The sequence below is a fragment of the Capra hircus genome, chromosome 2 (assembly GCF_001704415.2).
Source record: "Capra hircus breed San Clemente chromosome 2, ASM170441v1, whole genome shotgun sequence".
NCBI lineage: Eukaryota > Metazoa > Chordata > Mammalia > Artiodactyla > Bovidae > Capra > Capra hircus.
The window spans coordinates 90,523,447-90,549,187 of NC_030809.1; the positions used below are offsets into that span (position 1 = coordinate 90,523,447).

At 42.5% G+C, this 25,741-nt stretch overlaps 1 protein-coding gene across 1 annotated transcript; it reads right to left on the minus strand.

The window, feature by feature from the left end:
- Positions 3,116-24,702, minus strand: RND3 (Rho family GTPase 3). The gene is made up of 5 exons (XM_005676159.3): positions 24,285-24,702; positions 23,693-23,780; positions 10,813-10,922; positions 6,999-7,133; positions 3,116-5,161 (listed from the first exon to the last, which is right to left on the minus strand). The coding sequence occupies exons 1-5, from the start codon at positions 24,432-24,434 to the stop codon at positions 4,910-4,912; spliced, it is 735 nt and encodes a 244-aa protein (XP_005676216.1). The 5' UTR covers positions 24,435-24,702; the 3' UTR covers positions 3,116-4,909.

Consider the following 25,741-nt stretch of genomic DNA (forward strand, 5'->3'; position numbering starts at 1 on the left):
AGCACCTGAAGTACCAAATAAGGTAACATTCACAGTTACTGGAGCCTAGGAGGGAGACTTGGTTGGGAGCCATTATTCAGTCCACCACTTTACCTTACATTTGCTTACATCTACTTATTTTTTATTATGCTATGGTTCTGTAGGAAGTCATATTCATGGATATTATGTGCAGCAAAAGCAGAAAGGGAAATTACATAGCTAAGAACAAGAACAAGCAGTAACCAAAGAGGGAATAACTTTGTGTCCAGAGCTGAAGGGAACCTAAAGTTTTTAATAAGCTGCCCCTCTGGGGAACCTAAGGAAAGAAGAAGCCTTCTCTCACCAGCAATTTGCCAATCTTCCACATCTACACCATCCATGTGGAAGACTAGAACACTGGAGGATTTTAAAATAATAACCATAGTATTATACATTGTATTAATATTATAATACAGTTGACCTTTGAACAATGTGGAGGACGGAGCTCCCATACTTATTACAGCTGAAAATTCAAATGCAACTCAGAGCCAACATAGCTCTGTACATCTACATTTCCTCCGTATCCATAGTTCCATATCCTTGGATTCAACTAACCATGGATTATGTAGTAATGTAGTCCCCTATTGGACTTCTAACCCAGCACAAAAATCTAAAGTCCTTATACAAATAGGATGGTGATGATGGGCAACCATCATTTACACTCATACTGCCCTTCCATAGTCACCATTTATGGATATCAGCCATTAGGATACACTTGCAAACTTCTTTTGCACCATCATACCTTAGCATTCTAAGTCTGGTGTAACATGTCATTATTGCATTGATGGTGCTTTTTGTTCAGTCACTAAGTTGTGTCTGACTCTGTAGCCCCACAGACTGAAGCACGCCAGGCTTCCCTCTCCCTCACTATCTCCCCGAGTTTGCTTAACCTCACGTCTGTTGAGTCGGTGATGCTATCTAACCATCTCACCTTCCGCTACCCCTTCTCCTTTTGCCTTCAGTCTTTTCCAGCATCTGGGTCTTTTCCAAAGAGTTGGTTCTTCGCATCAGGTGGTCAAAGTATTGGAGCTTCAGCTTCAGCATCAGTCCCTCCAAAGAAAATTCAGGGTTGACTTCCTTTAGGATTGACTGGTTTGATCTCCTTGGGAGTCTCAAGTACATTAAACATTCAGAGTTTCAGGATTCTTAAGGATAAGTTTATTCTTTTTTTATTCCAATAAAAAATAATTCCCTGGGTTATTTCTAAATTTGCATTTAAGGCACATTCCCTACAAGGTGAGACTCTTCTAAGCAACTATTCCTATTGTTGGGAAAGATTAATAGAAGTGAGACACAAAGTCTTACTCAGAGTTTGAAAATTACCTTTTAGCATTTAAAGAGGCATTAATCATGATCATTAATCAATAGAAAGGAATGTTCACAGAATGCTTAGAATAAATGTTTGCTGAAGCAAAAATTCAGAGGAGAAAAGGAAAGCATACATGCCTAGGGCTGAAGACCAACTTTTTTCTTTTCTGTTGAACAAATTAAAGCCACTGGAAAAGAACAATTCACCAGAGGGAAACATTACTGTACAGCCCATAAAATACTGCCAAGATCAGCAGAAACTCAACTGTTGGTTTTTTTTTCTCCTGTGTCAGTCATTGTTGAGAAACGGGTTTCTTGCAAGCCCAATTTTGATGTTATGCCTAAGAAGTTACTCAACACCAAGGATTAGGAAAGTCTTTTTATTCCCTTTACTACATGCCGACAAGAATGAGTTACAGATATTTTTGGTAATTCTGGGCTTTTAAAAAAATTTTATGAGACTATCCCATAATGTCAATGCTCTTTCACTTATTCAGTCGTGCTTGTTAGATCCTTGGTTTCTGAGGATTATTCTCAAGCAAGTCACTACATCTCAGATTTCTAAAGCCTTTCATAGAGATGTGGATGGACCTAGAGTCTGTCATACAGAGTGAAGTCAGGAAGAGAAAAGCTAATAGTTTAATATTAATGCATATATGTGGAATCTAGAAAAAATGGTACAGATGAACCTATTTGCAGGGCAGGAATAGAGACAGACGTAGAGAAGAGATGTGTGGATACAGGGGAGGAAGGGGAGAGGGGCACAAACTGGGAGATTAGGATCAACATATATCACTATCATGCGTAAAATAGCTAGCTAGGGGGAAATGCTGTGTAACACAGGGTGCTCAGCTCGGTGCTCTACGTTGACCTGGCAGGGGTGGGGGGGCAGATGGGGGGAGGGGGGCCCAAGAAACAGGGAATATATGTATACACACAGCTGGTTCATTGTATAGCAGAAACAATACATTATAAATAAATTATATTCCAATTTTTTTCAAGTCACAAGGATGTAGTTTTTATATGAAGTGGCTTAACTGTAGCAATAGCTGAATTTTCCTAAATAGCTGTGAGATACCCACATGGAGTATCTCTGGACATTTTTGTAAAACTTGCATGTCAGAGTCTCAGCTAAAAGACTGGGTTCATGGGCCACCATGGTTCTCTTGATCCTAAGCTTTTTCATGCTGACGTAACAACTTTCAGGTCACTGAGGAAGCCTGAATTCTGCTGTTCTGTGTTATTTAGAAATGCTGCTACCATAAATAAGGCCTTTTTTTTTTTTTTTTTTTCTGTTTTCTTTAATTGTTGCAATAGCTGAGTCTGGGGTCATCTGCACAACAGGCCTCTGTGAACAAGAGCACACCTGCAAGGTGGATGCTGGATTAGGAATTGAGGCTTGGGGCTACAGAGGCCACAGAAGCAAACTAGCCCTATTATCAGAATTAACCTGGGACTCAAGACTGTATCATACTGTTATTACTGAAGGGTTGAAGGAAATCCCCACATTTTCTAAGAATTAATCCTAGGCAGTATGGTGGCGCTTTCTGTTTATGATCAAATTACTCATTCTAATTACATTCCACTTCCTTCATGAGACCTGAAATCATCATGAAAAACTTTTATATACACAGATGTATCTTCCCTCAAGAAATTCCAACTTCTGCCAAGAAGCAAATAATTCTAAGGCCTACCCATCCAGGAAATGTGAGGCCAGATTCTGTAATCAACTCTTTTAAAGAAAAATAAACAGCTAAATCAGGAAGTAGGTAATGAAAGGCAGCTCACATTTTGACAAAGACATGGTTACTTTTTTATTTGAAGAAACAAAAAAAAGTATGTTTTAATAAATACTGCAGAAACATTGACCAAACAAACATACAAAGTGACTTCAACATTTAAAAAACTGCAACGAAAGTTCTGCTTTATAACAGTTATAACTTATTTTCTTTTTACAATATTTAAATACAGAAAGCACTTGCCAGCTATTTCGTAATACTGCCCAAAGCATAATGCTGCATTAATCAGAGCATATCATGTTGGTAAAACGCCTGTATTTCTTGGGGAAAATGACTGGAATGGTATTTTCTTGCAGAGACAAAACAAAGTGCTTGTAAGACATAGACTGAGTGTTGTAATTACCTTAATCTCCTCTCCTGCCACAACTGAATGGGAGCACAGCTTCAACACTTCAAAAATGAAGCTTTATCATTGGAAAGAAAGCTCGTTTTCAACAAGCGCCAACAATAAAAAGGTCGGATCTGGTTTCTTCTCTGAAAGAAGCTCTAAAAGCAACTGGTCAAAAAATATCTGTAAACTATTTTAAAGGCTGATTATTTTATGTAACAATAGTGATCAAGTATGGAACACGGCCTTGGCAGAATCTGATTGAGGTTTAGCAATCACTCTCTAGAAATGCCATAGGATAGTGTAGGACTGACACTATATAATTTTCCTCTAAGGATTCTCAAAAGCATGGAACAGAGGGCCATTCTTATCATGTTCATTGAAAGATATTGAAATAAGCCAACTGATTATCAAATGTTGCCAACTTTGGAGCTTCATCCCAAAATAGGCCTTTAGCTTCGTACTTTTGGTCTCTTACATCCAGACAACTTAACTCACAAACTGTGCTTTCCGCTACTATCCTTCATTCGTTATCTCATCAGGTGAAAATATCAATAGTACCTACATTTTTTCCCCCTTGGATCATTCTATGACGTCATACCAAGACACCTTTTATTTGACTTTGCATTTTTATCAATGATGGCAAAAAAAAAAAAGAAAATCACACACCCTCTTTTCTAAACAGCACACAAAAATATCACATTGAGCAATTTACCACTTTTTAATGACAATCACAAGGATGAACAGAACCATCAGACTGAATAAAAATGGACACTTTTCTTCTAGTTGACCTAGTCAATCTTTGTAGTGCTGGTCTGCGCACCCCGCAACACTGCAAAAGCCTTCCTTGAGAACCATCTCACTCAACTATCTTCAGGACAGCAAGATTTCAAAGCCTCACCAACTTTTCCTCTGGATATCCCATGGGTCCTGATACAATTTCCATTTTAATGATGAGCTAGGAGAAAATTAGATCACATCCTCTAGAAAACTAAACGCTACGGTCACAGTGCCAGTTCCCCAATGAGGATGGTATATTAATATATACTTTTTTGTAAAGGAGATTAAAACACTTAAAAATTAAATCAAAGTAGAGATCCGTGAATAGATTGTAACAAAGAAAACAAAAACGCAAGCACCATCAGAGTGTGATTTTTCTTCTTGGAGGTACTCGCATTCCTCTTCTTCAACCTCTAGCCCATCTGAATCTCTCTTTTTTGGCATATTTTTCAAGTCACATTTCAAAACTCTTCAATGAACTCACTTCCCACCACTTGTTCTACATGCCAAATCTAAGGACAGGATTCCAAAAAGATGAATAATCCTTCCAAATGCCTCCTAAGCCTCCAGAACACATGACTTTGGCTGTGCACTTTGTTCAGACTTCACCTTTCTGTTTTGTTGGTGGCGGTTTTTACACTTAATTTCCTTGTCCTCATAAAAAATAACCGAAGATTCACATCACAGTACAACTCTTGGCTTTGTCCTTTCGTAAGTCCGTAGCCACTGCCGAGAGTTCTGGTCTGCTGGGCATATGTGAAATCCGCTTTGTCGCCCTCTGCGATTTGTTTCGCTTAACGTTTTTATTTGTCTTGTTTACACATGCCAAGGTGGCCACGTGAAAAATGTCTCTGACGCTATTTTCTGACTGTAAAGCTGAGCATTCAATGTAAGTAGCTGCTCCAATCTGTTTGGCCATATTTGCTCCCTGTAAAGCAAAAGGGATTGTGATCAGCAATAAGTCTCTGGGGAAAGTGAGAAAGTATATTCCAATACCTCAAAATTATAATGCATCACAAAATGTTTCTAATATGTAATTGAATTTTCCAAGTATTGATGAAAAAATCTTTTTTAAACATTTTAACTACCTTCTTTCTTATTGCATAAATATTTGCAGTCAAGGACCAGTCTTAAGATATTCAATTGCCATCACTCAGTAGGCACTGTTTGACTTCCCAGAGGTGCCAAAGGTTGGTCTAATGACACTGGGTTATCAATAAACAGCCCAATCATCAGGTAGGTAGTTAGTATGGGGTGTTGCCAGGAAGTAGAAGTCTTAGGAGGTGCTTTATCTTCACTACCAACTGTAACCTAGGGTAACCAGACACTTGGGTCTTCCAGGTTTCAGCAGAGTATAGAATTACCCAGAGAATCTTACTGCTGGAAAAGAGTGAAAAAGCTACGGATCATGGATGTAAATGCTGCATTTTTCACACAGCTCTGGTAGAGTCATCCGGCTCTTCCATCCTATTTCAGCACCTCATGGGGAACTCAACTCTTCTTTTCTTGAGTGTAAATGGCACTCGTGGAGTAGGAAGCAGCAACCCACTCCAGTATGCTTGCCAGGAAAACTTCTGGCAAAATTTCTGAGCCTGGTGTACAGTCCATAGGGTCATAAAGAGTCAGACATGACTGAGCAACTGAGCAAATGGCACTCAAGGCTAATAGGCTGTACAAAAAGCAGCCGTAAGAGAATTTAGAATCAGTTTTGAAACTTATATGATTAAGGGCCAAAACAAATTGAGGAAAGGAACAATACTGTTACACATCTATAATTTAGGAGACATAAAATATGTAATTTTTAAATGTGGACCAGACAAAAAGGGGACCCAAGAAGAGCATGTCTACATCAAAATAGCTTATTTAAATAGCCAGAGTTGTGTTAACTGGAATGAAGGACAAAGAAGACCACAGTATGATTGGTCAAACAATGAATAAATAGAATTCTAGCTATTTCAACATGAACCGTCTTTAGAATTTGGTTGTAAGTTTTAAGAGAATGAACTTCTAAAACTAATCCTCCTCCTTCCTAAATACTTGGGAGAAATGCCTGCAGGAATGATGAAACTAGACGTTTTTTTGGGGGTGCTCTATTTTACTGACAATGGTCTTTTGTAGTATTTTATTATGTTGCTGAGTATAAAATAAGATTAACTCTCTTTAAGAGTATTACTGATTTTGACCACATTCCCTCTTAAATCTATTTAACTTTAAACCCAGTTAGAGTTGCAGAGAAATACAACTTTGAATATGAGCCACTGTTTCTGCCCTCAAGTAATCAAGCATCACATGATTCTTCTGCTGAAAGGCAGAACATTTTAAAGGGTTTCCTCTCAAATTTGCCTTATGTATACATGTACACATATGAATCCTTACACAGTCAATTGCTCAATGTAGGAAAGCTTTTTGAGAAACTCACAATCAAAATATCACCATAATTTTGGCCCAATCTTGTCCCGGATCACTTTGATGCTCACTGGGCAGTTTTTACATTAATCTGAGCAATGGACTGCCAGGAAGGGGCCTGGATGTTTGCTGTGAAGCCAGAGGCACAGACATACCAGCCCCTTTCACCTCTGTTCACAGATGGGCACAGTCTGGACACAGAGAGCTCATTCTCCATCTCAGGAGAGGGACTTGGACTTGGTGGTGACCCTTGGTTGACTCTGTAGAAAAGTAGCTACTTTTTAGTTTATTTATTACAAGTGATGTTTCATTTCTGTCACTCTTCATAATCCACATGTACACACTAACTATATACATACCTGGTCGTAGGACACCGGGGTCTGCCTGTGATTCGAGAGCTCTACTAATGTACTGACATCGGTCCGAAGATCCGATTTGCAGCCAACCAAGAGCATTTTGGTGTTGGGACAGAACTCCTGGATTTCACCTTTCCACTATGGGGGGAAAAGAAGATGAAGAATTAACAGAGTGCTGGCATCCATACAAAGGAAAACAATTTCTCTACTGGCAGGCACTGGAAATAGGACTCAGAAGGGACTTTTAAAAGAGAGTGTCACTTCAGATAAAAGGAGCAAGCTTGCATTTATCTGCCGAGCAGATATTAAATGTTACTGCTTTTAAGTATGGATCCATTGTGTGTGTGCTAAGTCACTTTAGTCGTGTCCGACTCTTTGCGTCCCTTTGGACTATAGCCCACCAGGCTCCTCTGTCCTGGTGGCAGAGGAACCTGGAGATTCTCCAGGCAAGAATACTAGAGTGGGTTTCCATGCTCTCTTCCAGGGGTTTTTTTCTGACCCAGGGATTGAACCCAAGTCCCTTAGGTCTCCTTTATTGGCAGGTGGGCTCTTCACCACTAGTGCTACCTGGGAAGCCCATGGATCCATTAGGGAACCATATTATTATCTATGGCGCTTCTCCAGTGGCTCGGCAGGGAAAGAATCTGCCTGAAATACAGGAGACGCGGGTTCAATCCTCGGGTCGGAACATCCCCTGGAGGAGGGCATGGCCACCCACTCTAGTATTCTTGTTGGAAAATCTCATGGACTAAGTAACTAAGCACGTTATTATCTGTTCTCTTTCTCTGTGACTCATTCCCACTGTAAGAGACGTGTTGGGTGTTATCAGAAAGTAGCTAAGGCAATTTCTTAATTATTGAGGCATCTCTGAAAGATAAACATGACTCAAGAAAAATTATATATTCTAACAAGTCACTACATCCTTGGATATGTTCAGCTGGTACTTCCCAGCATGGGAAGAGTTAACACAAGCAGAGATACGCATTCACTGACCCCACCTAGAAAGACAGAGCAGTCACCCTGCATTGAAATCTCTACTGAGATTTCAGAGCCTGGAGATTAGAGTTAACACAGCAGAATCTCCTGCCTTTAAGGAGCTTCCATTGGAGTGGTTGAATCAACAAAGACCATGACATTTGCAATGGCCCATCTCCTGGGTTATCAGAGAGACATCTGGTCCTATAGCTCACATTCCCTTGAGTTAGTTTTATGCTGTGTAAGTTATTAATGTAGTCTACCCTAGCCAGCTGTTTCATGGCCCAACAAGAACTCTTAGAACTTCCAGAAATGGCTGGCAGGGAATTCCAGTCGTCCTCTTAGAAAAACAAATGGATGACTTTTTGTGGTTTCATTTCCTCAAGGTGGAGATGACCATCAGGATGGGAGTCAGGAGTTGAGACAGTTCATAGGAGAGCTCTCACGTTGAAGAGGAGTGATCAGAGATGCTGAGGTCAGGAATCTCCGCCTGACTCTCCCTGCCCACGTTCACAAACATGTGTTCAGTGCTCTAAATTCTGTGGTGGTTACAGAGATGATTACAATGTAGCTGTGTCTTCCAGAAAGGAATTCACAAGAGAGGAGGGTGATGAAGTCATGTCTATAATACTACATAAAAGGGACATTTTGTATGAGTAATTTAAAAGATCTCTAGAGGACACCTCTGGATCCAGAAATGTGGGCAATAAACTCTAATCCAAAGTACACCAGGGTACCAAAGGGAGTAATACCTACTTTGCACAAAAGTCCAGGAAATGGCAACCCACTCTATTCTTGCCTGGACAATCCCATGGACTTACGAGGAGCCTGGTGGGCTACAATCCATGGGGTCGCAAAGAGTTGGTGACTCAGTTCACGACTGAGTGACTTTCATTTCACTTTATTCCCTCCCTCCTTTCTCCCTTTTCCTCTCCTTCCTCCCTTTTCCCCCAGTATTGTTTAGAGGCATCTACCATGCGAAGAGTCGACTCATTGGAAAAGACTCTGATGCTGGGAGGGATTGGGGGCAGGAAGAGAAGGGGACGACAGAGGATGAGATAGCTGGATGGCATTCCTGACTCAATGGACGCGAGTCTGAGTGAACTCCGGGAGTTGGTGATAGACAGGGAAGCCTGGCGTGCTGCGATTCATGGGGTCGCAAAGAGTTGGACACGACTGAGTGACTGAACTGAACTGAACCATGTGTTAGACAGCCCTGGAGTAAGAACTAGAAGGTAAATCGGAAAAAAAAAAAAAAAAAAAAAAGAATAAGATCTCTGTAGCTCTAAGTCACTCTAACCTCTTTGATATTCAAGGACTTAAAGGATTCAATGAATCTGGACAACCCATAGCAGGGGTTATCATGAGCCTTAAACCTCACACAAACATAAAATACATTCATTAATATCTCTAAGGCCGAGTCGTTCCTCATTCGGTCTTAGCAGACAAAAGCAAAATAAAACAGAAGCAGGGTTTTTCACCATAAATTATGCATAACTCGATACTCCATCAAGTAAGAACTCCAGTAAATAAGTGGTCTCTTTGATCCACAGACAAGCACGAGGCAAGCTGCTCTGTCATTGTTCGCTGTGTGATGACTCTGGCCTCACATCTAGCAATTGTTCACAAGCATTGAAGGCAGGAAAGGCGTATTCCTGCTGGAATCTGACAGTCACGTCACTCGTGTTAAGATACAAACGTTACACAACACTGAAACGAGTTAAAAAGCTAAAAAGAGGCTTTCATCTTTTAAGAAATTAGTATTTCATTGAACTGTGCTTGTCATGTTTAGTAAAGAGACGGGGCTGGAGAGAGGGGTTGATTCACCTTAGATCTTAATTTCATCACGACACACAAGGCCTGTAGTCAAACATAATAGGGAAAAACAAACTAATAGAAACATACTAAATATAAGGACACTTCTGTGCTCTCAAGCACATCCTCAGATGAAGCCCAAGTGCCTGGAGGAGAAGGGGGCTTTAGAAAGGTTTGATTCTGAAACATCACAGCATTCAGGCCAGGACTGAAGAGTCAACTAGAGGCTGCCCCACGCTGGCCCTTGGACAGGCATGTGCCTTCTCTAGCTATCCTGGGGCTCAGTCCTAGCTTGTCTCCTCCCTCTCCTGGCCTCGCCAGGACCAGGGACCACCTGCAACAGGGTCCCTTCTTCCTGACCTTCCCTGGGTTCCACACAGAGCTGCCTGGGGTCCCCTCGCTATGGACAAAACCTCCCTTACCTTCGTCTCCGGACGCTAGCCATGTGATATCACTTACAACCTGTATACAGCCACTGTGTTTACTAGTGTACAACACCACCCCGATCACAAGTCACCTGGTCTATTGCCTGGAAACATAGCCCTATTTCTCCCCTATGCATTATATTTCTGTTTCTAATAAATAACATCATTACTGAAATATAGTTGTTTTTTTTTTTTAACTAAACAGCTATGACTGCATTCATTTCAAGCCCTGAATCGAGGTCAAATATGAACCTGAAAAGTAAGCACCGTCTACAGGTTAATGAAAGAAGGAAGACGCACTGAACAGTAACAGAGTATCGTTATTGTCAGCTGCACCATTGCTACCCAAAGTATAACACAGAGGTTCTTAAAAACGTATTTTGTTTCTTAAAGTGAGATCAAATGTTAAGCAGGTTCATCATCAAAACTTAGGTCACATATGAGTGGAAACCCTTTTATAATGTGAGAGTGTCCTTTCCAGTGTTTTAGTTACAGAACATACAGCAGGGTATTAACTGGAGTGTTTGAGCTCCCAGTCAACCAAATGTTTCTAATTTATATGCAGACAGTATTGATCTGTGTCATCACTCCCTAGCACTTACCTTTTTTAGGACACTGTCCAGAGTCTCTGGTCTACTGATGTCAAAGCAAATCAGCACAGCATCCGAGTCTGGGTAAGAGAGGGGCCGGACATTGTCATAGTAAGGAGAACCTGAGAAGAAACAAAGATACACAAGTTGTCAGATGAAAATCCCCTTTGCCAGTCATGCATGAACTTTGCCCTTTGGAGCTAAATCTTTGGAGGGTCACACGGCTCCCATCACCTCTAATTCTCGGAAAAGAAAGCAAACAAAAGTCCAGTAGTGCTGGGCTGGTCAGAAACTTCATTCGCGTTTTTGTGTAGTCATGCGTGCTCTGTTACTCACTCGTGTCCGACTCCTTGCCACCCCATGGACTGTAGCCCGCCAGGATCCCCTGTCCACGTGATTTCCCCAGGCAAGAGTACTGGAGCGGGTTGCCACTTCCTCCTCCAGGAGATCTTCCTGACCCGGGGATTGAACCCAGGTCTCCTGCATTGCAGGTGGATTCTTTACCGTCTGTAACAGTACTGTATTTCTTTCTACAACAAGGCAAGGAAGCCTCACTGTTTGACTTAAATTCAAGGGAAGGAGCCAGGATCTTCAGTTCAAAGAGCAGAGCCAGAAAGGCAGCTGGAAAGGCAGAGCCTCTGGACCCCAACGTCCTGAAGCGTAAATCCACCTCTACTCCTGCAGGGGAGGGGCACGTAGCTTCAGGTCACTGCTCCTTCAGTTCTTCACTCATGAAATGAAGAGGACGACAGTAGCTACCTTGGATTAAGTGAACCTGGGCAGTGCCCGCACTTAGTAAGGGATCAAAGTCTTAACTATGGTTATGGCTGGGCTAAGGGCTTCCCGGGTGGCTCCGTGGTAAAGAATCCGCCTGCCAGTGCAGGGGATTGGCAGATCCCCTGGAGCAGGAAAAGACAATCTACTCTTGTATTCTTGCCTGGAAAAACCCCATGGATAGAGGAGCCTGGTGGACTACGGTCCATGGGGTCACAAAGAGCTGGAGACGACTTAGGGACTGAGCACACACACATGGCTGCTATTGCAAGCTGAGTGCAAGCAGGAAGCACCGTAGCTGGAGCTACTTCCTGGGGAGGAGCCTCAGATTCAAGACCATTCTGTCAGTACCATGGAGGTGGGGGAGAGAAGGAAGGGTAGGTTCAGCTATGCACAGAGAGCCATCGTGAGCCTCATCTCGCACCACCCTGTCTCCCAGTTACAAGGAGCCATGACCTTTGAGTGTGCTTACTTAAAACTTATCACCAAACCCTGTACAGACTCTTCCTGTTACAGAGAAAGAATGTAATAAACGCCATACTGAATTCTGTCACTGTTTTACACAGTTCCATCTCTGGGAGTAACACCTAGGATATGAGACTGAGTTAAATCCAGCCTAATTTAAATCCTAAAGCTTCAAGTTACCAGCCAATTAATTTAACCACAGAACCCTCTTCTAATCATATAGGGCATTTCTTCTGTTCTTTCAAGAACCCCAAAGGATGCATGATTGCATGAGGCCAATTATAAAATTAAATAACAGTTTGTTATGCTATTTATTTTGTTTCAAAAAATCATTTTCGGTATACTGACACTGCACAAGCACAACAGGAAAATCATTATATATATATATATATATATATATATATATATATATATATATATATATATATAAAATTGACTCCAGGATAGAGGAGAAACCTCTAAACTACCAGTCTTTTTGAAACCCAATTTCATTTTGACATCACCTTCCATTTCTCGCAGAAAAACATGACATGTTGTCCCCTGATAAATCAAAACTTCAAAAGTCAAAGACAGGGAAAGAGAAAGACTAAAGAGGCATTTCAAATAATCTTTTAAATTTCTATCAAAACAAAAATCTTCAGGAGGCTGCTCTTGAGATGTCGAAGTTACTATGTGTGGTTAGGGTGCACCATTCTCTTTTCACAGGATATGGTGGGTGCCCAGTACCCACTGGTTAACCCCAGGAATGCTGTGGCCTTTTTACCAGCAGTGCCAATTTCAAGCCAGGTATGTCTACCAAGCCAGGAAGAAGGGAAATGTTCTAGGCATAAGGAAGGAAAGTGTGAATAAAAACAGACCAACTAAAGCCAGAATCAGTCCTGAGCTGCAGCAGTTCTTTGCCCACATCTGGAATCAGGACCCTGATGAAGCAGAGACTGACAAAAGAAAGGTATTTTGACAAAGTTTAAAGGCTTTAGAGCTAAAAAAAAAAAAAAAAGCAATCATGCCATTTTAAACAGTAAGACTTATTAGAATAAGGCTGTTTCTGAAAATGACACACTGCAGCTGCTGCCTTTTCAGTCACTCAAGGAAAAAGATTATCTGAGGTTAAGAGAAAAATTCACCAAGACTCCATCAACTTCAACATTTTTGAGAGGACTCAGAAACGAGATGGCTTATCACTCTACACAGACACACTGGGATTTCCATATTTGTTCTGTGAAGTTCAGACTTTCTCAATTGCAGCTTCTGTTTTCGAGTCCAAAGTCTAACCTGGGCACAGTTTCTGCCATAAACATTGGGGGATCTCTTTTTCCAAACATAGAATCAGAAAATTCCAGATCTTAGAGTGGGAATTCAAATACCAGACATATACATGAGGATTTCCTCTGCTCTGCCAAAGTTAGCAGGAGATGACTTGACCCCAAATCCAGAAAGTCCCAGCGTTGCAACAATTCAGACTGTCAGAAGCCTAATCAGGCTTCAGAAATCTCCTTTCTTAGGAATCAGTCCCACTGGAAAGAAAACTTTGTGGTTACTTTCCCGTCTCCAGCTCACCTGCGTCTCCAGCTCACCTGCGTCTCCAGTTTACCTGAACTTTGAAGGACAGAAACTTTGACTAAGATGAAGGCAAGTAAACACTCCTAATCTCTGATCTAAGACTGTGTTACCAAACAGTGAAAATCATCTTTCCCAAACACAAATTAAGGAAAGACATTTGGAGAATTACAAAGGTACTAAAACAGAGTAATTAAAATTCAAACTACAGAGAAAATCCAGAGGAGTGGTTTTAACTTCTAAGCCAGCACATGTCTGCAGAGACCACCCTGCCCTCCCTTTTGTGTACTGGGTTCCCCCCTCCTCCCATTTTAAGGCCACAAAGGGGATGTGGCTTTGTCTTCAGGCCTCAGTGCTGGAGACATGGGCTTCCTAGAATCAAGGAAGCAGCCTCCAGGGCTTAGTGTTGTTCTTTAGTCGCTCAGTTGTATCCGACTCTTGGGACCCCATGAACTATAGCCCGCCAGACTCCTCTGTCCATGGGATTTCCCAGGCAAGAATACTGGAGTGGGCTGCCATTTCCTCCTCCAGGGGATCTTCTCAACTCGAGGATCGAATCCATGTCTCCTGCTTTGGCAGGCGAATTCTTTACCACTGAGCCACCTGGGAAGAAGCCCCCCATGCTTAGTGGTTGTACCCAAATATCTAAAAAATGCAGACATTGGCCTGACTTTAAAATAAATTAAGTCTGCAACTTAAACCACATTCTTATGGAAGTTTGATTCTGCTTTTGTTTTTATTGAGTTTCATATTTTGAATGAAAACACACATGTAAAAAATATATAGGTTAAGGTTCATGAGAAATAAACCACCTTGCTTGTTGAGGTTCTGAAGTCATTTTTAAGAGCTTTAACAAGATCTAATTAGGAATGACACTTTGATCTGTCCTATTACTTTTGCTAATGAACAGTGCTTTCAGATCAACCAAGAGTGTCCAAAGGTAGCAATAAAACTGATCTCCACATTTATTAGTTATAAGCATAATTTGCCTAACCACAAGAATAATTTGTCATTAAAAATAACAAGATCATTTATTTATTATAAGGCTTGATAAGGCAAGGTTAAAACTTTTTTTGAATGGAAAAATCCATGGTCTGCTTTTTTTCAGAGTAAAAAGGAAAACTGATACAGATAAAAAAACAAAAAGCAAAACTGTCCTACCAGGAAGAATCTAACAGTTCATCAGCTAAGCAGAACCTTCAGGGGAAAAGAAAATATCCAGTTCAACTTGCATGTTCTTGCTCTGTGTTCAAGCACCTGGAATTCTTGCCTATAAAGCCAAACTACTGCCCAAAGCAAGGAGGAAAAGCCAAGCTTAAGAGTGCACAGTGTCATCACAGGCATGAGTGGGATAACTCACCAGTCAAAAAAAAACAAAAAGGAATTCCAGGAATGCCCCTGTGAAGTGAGAAGCAATACAGGGAGGCAGAAGTGACCCCAAAGAAAGAAGCAGAAAGTAAGCCGATGAGACAGGAACAGTAGCTGCCCCTCCTCCTCCATCCCATCAGAAATGTCTTAAAGCATTCTGTTAAGCCAAACAGGAAAAGATTAAGTTCTACAGATTCTTTATTTTAAATAAAGAAGCACGTAAAAAACTTCCAAGGTTTAGAAGGTTTAGTTAGAACTAAACACAGGGCAAGAAAGAACACTGAATGATTTTGTATTATGTAGAAATGTACCAAACTTCAGGGCTTCCTGGTGGCTTAGATGGTAAAGAATCTGCCTGAAGTGCAGGAGACCAGGGTTCAATCCCTGGGTCGGGAAGATCCCCTGGAGGAGGAAATGGCAACTCACTCCAGTATTCTTCCTTGGAGGATTTCATGGACAGAGGAGTAACTTGGTGGGTTACAGCCCATGGGGTCACAAAGAGTCAGAAAGGACTGAATGACTAACACTTTCATTTTCTTCTTTAACCATTTCAGTCAGTCTAGGTACTGAGCTTTGCTTGTTGAATAAAACTTTCTCACCATGTGAAGTAGGCTTCATGCACATGGTAGCATGAAGCTACCATGCTGATGCAGCATTTCTCTTATACTGTGCGTAACTTTAAGTACCTAGTACTACTCCAAGGTCCTTTCTATTTAAGCGTCAGATCATCAACTTTCAGAAAATTCCACACTGTAAAGAAACAAGGACACTATATACAGAAAATGTGTCCCCAAACCTCTCAAGGACCAAGCTCTGCAGCGCGAAGACTGCAATAGAGCCCTGTGAGGTTCTCTGAGTTTCGGCAGTTTGGCAAACATCAGCAAAGTTCTAAAAGGCTTCTGAATCTTCAGGTCTACCCATCCTTGTCTTCAAGAGCATTAATTCTGGGCGAGAGCAGTCTTTCCAGCCCAAGAATAGTCACAATGTGCCTCACCCAGAAACTACTTTTGCAGATACATACCTGTCTGCTTAAGTCATCTGTTCACAAAGATAGAACATACCATATATGTACATAATTAAACGTATATGTTTGAAGATTAATGCCCAAAAGGGAGGCTGTGTGGAACCTTTTGCCAAACCAGTTCAAACACTGGGAAGCTTTTATAGGAGCTCGAGAACTGAAAACTCATCTAGTTGAATATTTCATTAATACAACTTTCTTTTATTAATATTTGAACCTAAAATTGAAAAACTTCACTTTCCCCCATAAGAAATTCCTACCTAGAACAATAAAATCAGGAATATTGCATATTTGGGGCAGAGGAACCACAGTTGCTTTTGGTATTTTTTTGTGACTAAGAGAATATTTGTACCCAACAGCAGTTACCATGTGGATGAACTGCCCAGTTATTATAAGATTCTATTTCCTGATGCCATCTCCACTTGAGAGTAAATGGTCCAATCAGCAATCATCTCAGGAATGTGAACTGAGTCCAGGCAAAACCTTTGGTCTGGCTCAGTGTGAGACTCTTGAACTCTTTAATTCCATGCAGTTTGTACTACAAGCATCAGGCCCTCAAACATGCAACAAGTATTCCCAGGAAGGATATTCTGTTTCTTCTATAGGTTCAGATCAACAGAAATTATAAACAGATTTTATGAAAATTTGGGGGGCATTTCTCTATTGCTATAAAAATAGAATCAATATTTTCAGTTTCGGGGAACAATGTAGATACGAAGTTGTATGGAAAGTCAAAGAGGTAGAAATAAGACTGCTATTTCTGAGCTTTAAATAAAGGTTTAGGGTTAAAATCCCAATATTACTGAGACTCTTTAAAAATACAAGAATCAAAATATTTTACTTAAAGTGGAACTATAGCAAGTCACAGAGCTTTAGGGAAAAGAGCAGATAGGTATACATCTAAAAATATTACATTATTATTTAGTAACAACCCATGAGTGAAGCTGCTATGCCACACACTATGTCATCAGGCTTGTTTTTCAAAGTCAACGTGTACAACTCCTGGTTGGACTTCTGAGGCAGCTTACTTTCGTGCCACTGAAATTCCTGTTTTGTCAAGAGGGTCTCTGAGTAAGGCTGCCAAGATATAGTGGCTGACATTTAAAGGGCATCAGAAAAGGGTGGCAACATAAGCAATTCATTTGGCACAGCCCACCAGGCACCATGAGCTAACCGGAAAAAATATTGGTCCTTGGTGTTATATCTACATGCAAAAGAACTGGATTAATGAGGAAACATCTGGTTATTACAGGTGGCATCAGAATGACCAATCTGGATGCCTCACCAAAAATGTGCAACTTAGCAAGAAAACAGATTTAGACAAATATAAACTTTGAAAGATATAAACAGAAACCATTGCATAGTAGACAGTTTTCCAAATATAGTTTTAGGTATTTTTTATCAGATATCACCATCCTAACTCAGAGCTGTTTTGTCTTAACCCACATCTCTCACAGAGTTTCAGGAAAAAATTCAAGTTAAGAGTCAAACCTGGCTTTGAAATTCTAAGCTCCTAGTAGCTCATTACTGTCTTACGATCTAACTAGTTTTGTGCAGTTTTGCCTTTGATTCACAACACAAGCACCCACGCTTCTTTGGCTTCTGTGTAAACTCTTCCTTTCTTCCTTTCCCTAAGAAGGTTAACTGCAGTTAAAATGCTTCAGCTTTCAGAATCTTGGTTTCCTTGCCAGCCATTTAACATAATAAGCATGTTCTCAAGAGGCAGGGATATTACAGATTTAAGAACTGAGTCAACTTGTTAGCAATAAAGAAGAAACTGTGGTAGGCTGCAATCAGGCCTTGGGCTGACCCTGCAGTCTTCAGCTCTTCTTTGGATCTTCTTGTTAAGTGAGTCCAGCTTTAGAACCTTCCAGCTCACCCTCTTAAGAACAAGTATTAGACTGTGAGTACTCTGAGGGCAGGTACCATGCTGGGCAGGTACCATGCTAGCCAGGTTTTGCACCACCCCTCTTCCAGCTCCGACAGCATTTAGCAGAGTTCAGGCACATTAAAAAGCTCTAAAAAATGTGTACCTGTTTCAATTATTTCTGTAAGTACTGAAATGTTAATTTGCCTATTAAATGACAAAAAAGGCACCAGTGACCCTTTTGACGCTGCTTTTCTGGATTAATTGTATACTGGTTACACTGCTGACATTCCCATCCCAGTTAAGAAATATTTCAAAAGTGCTTATCACTGAGACCATTCTTCAAACCTGATGCATAATCTACAAACATAACAATATAGATTTATGGATGTCAAGGAATCTGTCCTCAAAGTCAGGTCATGAGTGATCAAGAGTTTCTTCTCTTCCCTTTTCCTTTAGGTATAAAAGTTAAAGTATATTACCTTTCCTGTTAATACTACTAAAAGCTAGTACAGGAAGTGTTAACGTTAGCACTCATGGCCTAAAAGAACCTTGTATCAGGACAGGATTCAAAAAAGTGTATAGGAGTTATCGTGGGGGAATATTAGCAGCTAAATTGAGTATTTTTAAAACTAATAATATGCCTTCGATAAAATGTGCATTATCTTGCCTTGGTTAAAAGCTGAAATGAATGATTATTACTCTCTACATCACATGTCTTGAAATTACACTGCAATCAAATCACTTAGGAAAAGATATGGTGATCCTTAAATGGTGGATTTCTATTATTAGTAGGCACTGGCTTCATGCTACAAATTGCTTCTATGCTTGGCGAATGTGGCCAAGAATCTGAAGCACAAGACTACTTTGGTCTCATCACATCAAAATGTTGAAACCATTACCCACTGTTTTACAGAAACTCACTGAGTGAATTTAAAAACCAATAGGAGCATTTCTGCAACTTTTAACCAAATGCTTGTCTTATCATCAATAAAAAGTGAATATTTCCATTAAAATAAAGAAATCATAGACCTATGTCTGAAGACTACCTTTAAAATACCCCCCCTTTAAGAGGAGGATTCACAATGCTGTTTTATTTATAAGAAGGCTTTGCTTCCTGGGTTTTTCTTTTTACTTTTTTTTTTTCTTTTTTTGAGTATAGCGTGATTGATAATAGTGTTAATAGTGATAATAGTGTGTGGAGTATAGTGATTGATAATGTGTTAGCTTCAAGTGTACAGCAAAGTGAATCAGTTACACATATATCCAGGGCTTGTCTGGTGGCTCAGACAGTAAAGAATCTGTCTGCAATGCAGGAGACCGAGGTTCAATCCCTGGGTCAGGAAAATCGCCTGGAGAAGGGAATGGCAACCCACTCCAGCATTCTTGCCTGGAGAATTCCATGAACAGAGGAGCCTGGTTGTCTATAGTCCATGGAGTCGCAAAGAGTTGGACACAGCTGAATGCTACACTTCACTTCATAGGAATATCCACTCTTTTTTAGATTCCTTTCCCATATAAGCCATTACAGAGTATTGAGTAGAGTTCCTTGTGCTATAGATAGGTCCTTGTTGATTACCTATTTTATTTATAGCAGCATTATAGGTCGGAGAAGGCAATGGCACCCCACTCCAGTACTCTTGCCTGGAAAATCCCATGGACGGAGGAACCTGGAAGGCTGCAGTCCATGGGGTCGCTGAGGGTTGGACACGACTGAGCAACTTCACTTTCACTTTTTGCTTTGATGCATTGGAGAAGGAAATGGCAACCCACTCCAGTGTTCTTGCCTGGAGAATCCCAGGGATGGGGGAGCCTAGTGGGCTGCCGTTTATGGGGTTGCACAGTCGGACACAACTGATGTGACTTAGCAGCAGCAGCAGCAGCAGCATTATAGGTCAATCCCAATCTCCCCATTTATCCTGCCCACCCTCCATACCCCCCAGTAACTGTAAGTTTTTCTACATCTGTGACTCTATTTCCATTTTATAAATAAATTCATTTGTATCATTTTTTTAGATTCCATATACAAGTAATGTCATATGATATTTGTCTTTCTCTGTCTGACTTACTTCATTCATTCAGTATGACAGTCTCTTAGGTCTATCCGTGTTGCTGCAAATGGCATTTTGTTCTTTTTCATTGTTTAGTGAAATTCCATTGTATATTGTACCACACCTCCTTTATCTACTCCTCTATCAATGGACATTTAGGCTGATTCCATGTCCTGGATACTGTAAACAGTGCTGCCATGAACACTGGAGTGCATGTATCTTTTCAAATGATGTTTCCTTTTAGAGGGACTGAAATAACTTTAAGCAGCCATAAGACACCAGCTGGCAAATTGCCACTTGTGGTTGCTTTAATTGGTGTGTGCGCTGGGGGCAGCTAGAAGCATTTTCTACCTGAGGAGGATCCAGGGGATCTGTCAACATTAGGGATGCCTGACAAGGGAAATCCACAGCAACCAGATGAAAAGGGCATTTGGGTTCAAGAATCTGACAAAATTGGCTTATCACAGGTTGCATATGGGCCAAACTAAGTGGGGAGAAACTCCTTCTTCCAACTCTCTGCCCTACCTGGGTGTATGACCCTCAGCAGATAGGACAATATTTGAATTAAAACTATTATCTCTAAGGCCTCAGAGAGGGCCTGCACATAGTAGGTGCAGAAAGAAAGGGGAGAGAGTCTCCTAATATCTGGTAGGAGGCTAAGCAGGATGTGAATGCCACTGAAAGAACAAAGCTCATGTCATCACTCTCCCTATGTAAGAGAAGTTACATGCCTCCTTTTCCCTCTAACATTCATAAAGTTCTAGAAGGGGAAAACTCTTCTCCAGAGTTAAATTGATAGCAGTTGGAAAAAATAAATGTAGCAAGAGGCATCAGACATGAATGATAAACCATTTTTGGTGGAAGTAGTCTATTCTTAGAATCCAAATAGTGTTTCATGACTGTGTTTAATTAACTCACACTTCACCTCACAAACAACATAATGGGATTCTAAATAATTCCCTTATGCCTTTTATCCACTATATATAAATCTTAATCTAAACTTGCCCTAAGATTTCATTACTGGATAAATTTGCAGTGTGATATTTTCTTAATCACAGGTTTTTCAAACCTGCACATTTTAGTTAAATACACATATGTTTTGTTTCATTAAATAAAAATACAGTGATTACTTCACAACAGACTTCATTTCAGGTAATTATATTTAATCTGATGAAAGGCAATGTTTATAAAGTTGCCATTCTTTGTGCACAGATAATTCAGTGATGATAAATGTCAGGGAATCTCATCTCCTTGGAAATGATGCATATGATTATTCATTTGTTCATTCAACAGATTTTACTGGGTGACTACTGTGTGCAAGGTATGATGCTATGTGTACAGAGACAACAAACGGTAGAGTTTGGATTAAATATTTGAAACTATCTGAAGTGGTATTTATCTGCACATGTGAAGCATAGCCTCCAACTATAAACTGCCTACATTCTGTTTATTTCCTAGCCTTTGAAAAGCATGTGTCTTTTTTCTCTTAAAAAAACAAAAAAGTCAATTTAGCCCTTTGGGTGCCCAATTTAAAATCTCCTTTGGTGGTCCCGTGACTCTTGAAGCTTGAGACAAGGAAGGGGTAAATAACCCAACATTCCTTTAAGGTTACCCATGCCCCCTCCCTGCCCAAATGGGTCTCCTTCCTAAATCCACCAGGAAGCAGTGGCTCTGTTCAGAATCTGGCTGGCTTCATGGGTGGTGAAAACTAGGGCGTGGGATGCCAGATCCACTGGGACTAAGAGCTGAAGCCAACCAACATCAGTGAAACAAAAAGATTTGCCTGTCTGGTGACCCAAAGCCAAGAAGTCTACAGCTAGGAATGACCCTGCACATTATTGCTTCTGTATCCTTTTTTCAGATGACGAAATGAGACTCAGGGAAGGAGAGGATCCGTACCCAGATATCCGTGTAAGAAGTAGCTTAAAATCTAAACATAGCTCTTGTATCAAAGACCGAATCAGACTCACAGACCCCCATGTCTAAATCACTCTTATCCTGCATTAGGTCCAAACAGACTGGGAGAGGGGGTTGAGTGTTGGTGTTAATTATTGGTACCGTACCAGCTGTCCTGCCCACGAGGCATAACAAATACCACGATATATCTGGTAATTGGAGTCCATTAAGAACTAGGCTGTGTACAAATCTGACGATGGAAATGCCTGAAACAAGCATTCCGTCTATCACCACCTTCCCTATAGTTTTGAGAGTGTGCAATCCTCAGCATAAAATCCGGTGAGGTCTTGCTTTTGCTACCCTTGGCGAGGCTCCAGGAAGAGCCCGACTCTCCGGGGAGAAACAAAATCAGCGCATCTTACTGCAGCCCTCGGAGCACCTGGCAACAACCGTGAGAGGCGCTCGTGCGAGACTTCTCACTTGCCTTTGTGCAGGGACTGCCTCTGGCGACCCTGTCAGTCTGGCCTCTTCCTTGTGCTCTCTAATCGCCTCAGTTCCTCCGGGGCTCCAGAGGTTACAGCCGGGGGCGGTGGGAAGCTCGCACAGCCCACAAGCATCTCCGCGAGGCCCCTCCCAGCTGAGCACAGGTCCATCTAGCGGGCCTTCCCCGCCCGACAGTAAAGCCTGCGTGCTGGCACTTACGCGCTCCTCCTCGCCAGTTTCACCCAGGATTTGGCTCGGTTCACCCGCAGCAGCCCAGCTCCCTGCTAAACTCCTAGACCTAAGCTCAGGGGCCTTCCCCGGGCCTTCCCGCTGTCTCCTCCTCCTTCTCCAGAGGCTACACCCTTCCTGGAAAAGGCACCGTAGCAGGGTCGGCGGGTCCCCGGGTTCCAGCCGGAGAGTCTAGGTGGTTACCGCCCCCACCGCGCCTGACCCAGACTGAACCCCTAACATCTGCGCGGGGAAGCCTTCCCCTTCGCGGTGTAACCGGCCCTCCCTACAGCTCCGTGCCAGGTTGGTGCGTGAGTGCGTGGGAAGGCGATAACCCGGCCTTGAACCCCAGACACTAGAAAATAATTCACCGTGCCAATAATTCAACTGGATGGGAAGGTCAAAGGCGAATAGGGCAGCCCGCAGCCTCGCACACTGGAGAGGGGTGATGCAATGGGTTAGGAGGGAATGGCGTGGGCCGGAGGACACCAAGTGATCACGGGGGCGGGGGAGCTCAGAGCTGCAGGTCGGCACCGAGGCGGGCAGCTAGGAGAAGAGGCCCGGGGACCCCCGCCGGGTGCTGCCCGCGCAGCCAGCGCATTCCTGGCAGTAGGCGTCACGAGCGCCGCGGATGCTTGCGCGCCCCCTACTCTCTCCGCAAGCGCGGAATCCGCACGTAAGTGCGTGGCTTCGGGGGTTTTCTTCCACTGGCCACCACCCTCTCAGTGCTCCCAGTCTACCAGCCAAGCAGCAGGTTAGATCCTGGAGGGGCGCTCGCATCCTAGAGCCAGTTGATACCGACAAGGCGCACACATCCCCCCTAACATTTAGCTACCCTGGCCACCCCGAGAGGACTCGGGCACAGCTCCGCGGGCCAACCGCTCCCCGGACACCCGGCTACAAGCATTTTACATCCCGGGGTGACCTTTCGGGGACCGAGCTTCCTTTTCTTCCCACAGCTATTGCCCGACCCAATATCGTCCCCCCACCCCCATTCAGAAGGGGCAAAATTTTCATATATCAGGGAATCCCTCGTAAGAAGCAAAGTTAACGGAGGAACGCAGAACGGACGCTGGCGGGTGCCGAGAGCGTGCCAGAAACGCGGGGCCCCGAGACCCTTTGCGCACCCCCTGAACGCCTGGAAACCCGCCCGAGCGCCACGCGGTCAGATGACTCTCTTACCCGAAGTGTCCCATAGGCTCAACTCTATTCTTTGTGTGTCGATTTCAAAACTGGCGGTGTAATTCTCAAACACTGTAGGGACGTAATTCTGGATAAAATGGACAGAAGTAAAGAGGGCAAAGAGGTTATCTTAAAATGCACGACAGCTGCAGAACACCCTCTGAAAATAGTCTCTTTACTCTCCCATTAAAAAACGAAGACCCCCCTCCCCTCAAATCCACACGCACCACATCTCACACTAAACACGCAGATCTTTTCCGAAAGCCCTAACTTCCCTCTCGCCCCACCCGGATTCTCCAAAAGTGGAGGATCCGAATCTCCCAATCCCAGATTCTGCACACATGACCGAACAAGTTTCAGAAGCTAACAGGAGAATGTGCAAGCGCATCCCAACCCCTCCACGCTTCCACCCCACTTTTCCTTTCCCGGCAACTAACCGGGGCGAAAGTAATAAGCAGTGAGAAAGACGGCTGGAAAAAAAAAAAAAACAAGAGAGAGAGAACCGGGTGAAGGGTGAAAGCCAGGGAAACCCACCTCGAGACGGGGATCCCTTCCCCGCCGCCCGCCCGCAGCCCCAGCCGGCCACACTCACTTCGGGGAAGCAGTCTTTGGCGAAGACGTGGAGTAGCGCGGTCTTCCCACACTGACTGTCTCCCACCACTACTATCTTGCATTTCACGTTCTGATTAGGATCCATGATAGATTTACTGGATAATTTCTGGCTGGCTCTTCTCTCCTTCATTGATCTTGTCTTATTTTCTCTTGAAACAGGAATTTTCACTTAAGAGGAAAAATATATATATATATATTTCTTTCTCTATTAAAAAGCAGATATAAAAATAAACCGCAAGGGTGGTGGGAACCCCTGAGGAGCCGCGCGGACGAGGAGAGCTAGAGGAGCAGGCTCGTTACTCTCCTCCAACAAGTTTTATGCCTGACTCCAAACGGCGCTTCCCAAGTCCAATTCCGATCCGACTGCTTTGTTTCACGCTCTCTGCGCGGCTTTATACGCCCGGCCTTCCAATCCTCTTTCTCAATGAGAGAAGGAAACTGATCCGCCTCCTCCCCTTTTATGGAGCCTGGGAGACAGCGCCGTCTAGTTACTTGCAGAAAATGTAGACAATGCGCCCTCTAGAGTGATCATGCGGGATCGATTTCCAGCCCAAAGCTCGGCGACGACTGGAGGACCCCAGTGACGCTGTGCTGAAGATTGGGACTGTACAAGTCCAGGAAGAAGTGGGGAATGGAATTGTCTGTGCATATTGATTTTTATTAGAATTTCTGGATAAACGTTTTCATGGGGGCTGCTCTACGGAAGCTTCGTGAGCATTTATGAAAACAAAAGCATTTCTTACCCAAAACATCGTTATGAAACACGGAAAGCAAATCTTGGGTGGGGAAGGGTTAAGTGCTTGTATTTTCTTAGGAAATGTTTTGCATCAGGTATTTAGGCCACGGAACAATAGCTAAGCCAGGTTGTTTGAGATGCCGGAACTGGCTTGCTGGGGTCACAGCAACAGACTGGCTTTGGAAACCTCTGTTTCAGTGACTCAGGAGGAGAGGGAAAGGTTTGGAAGAGAGGGGAGGGGAGGTTTGTGAGTAGAAGAAAAAAAAGTGGAAGATGATCATAGCTGAGTAACAAAAGCCGTTGGAAAACTCAATCCTACTACACTAGGGACCTAAGCATGCAAGGTTAGCGGTTGCCCCTGTTTCAGTGAGAAGAGGGGATAGGAGGGATTCTGACCCTGCCCTTTAATTCCTTTATAAGCAGTCTCCCCTTCCCTAAAACCAAAGCACCCTTGACTGGCCCGGAAAATGCATATATGCTTAGCTGAAAAATGCAGGTACAACCCACCACTCCCTTTCCACTGCCTCAACATCCACCCCCACCCCCACCTGAAAGTCTCAGAGAGGACTAAAAATAGCCATATATTTGTTCTCTCTTCCCTCTAAAAGTCCTTCTTTACTCATCATTTCCTGTGCTCCAAGTGCTCAGAAGGTTTCACCTATTTTTACAATTTTTTAATTGAGGTATAGCTGATTTAGAAT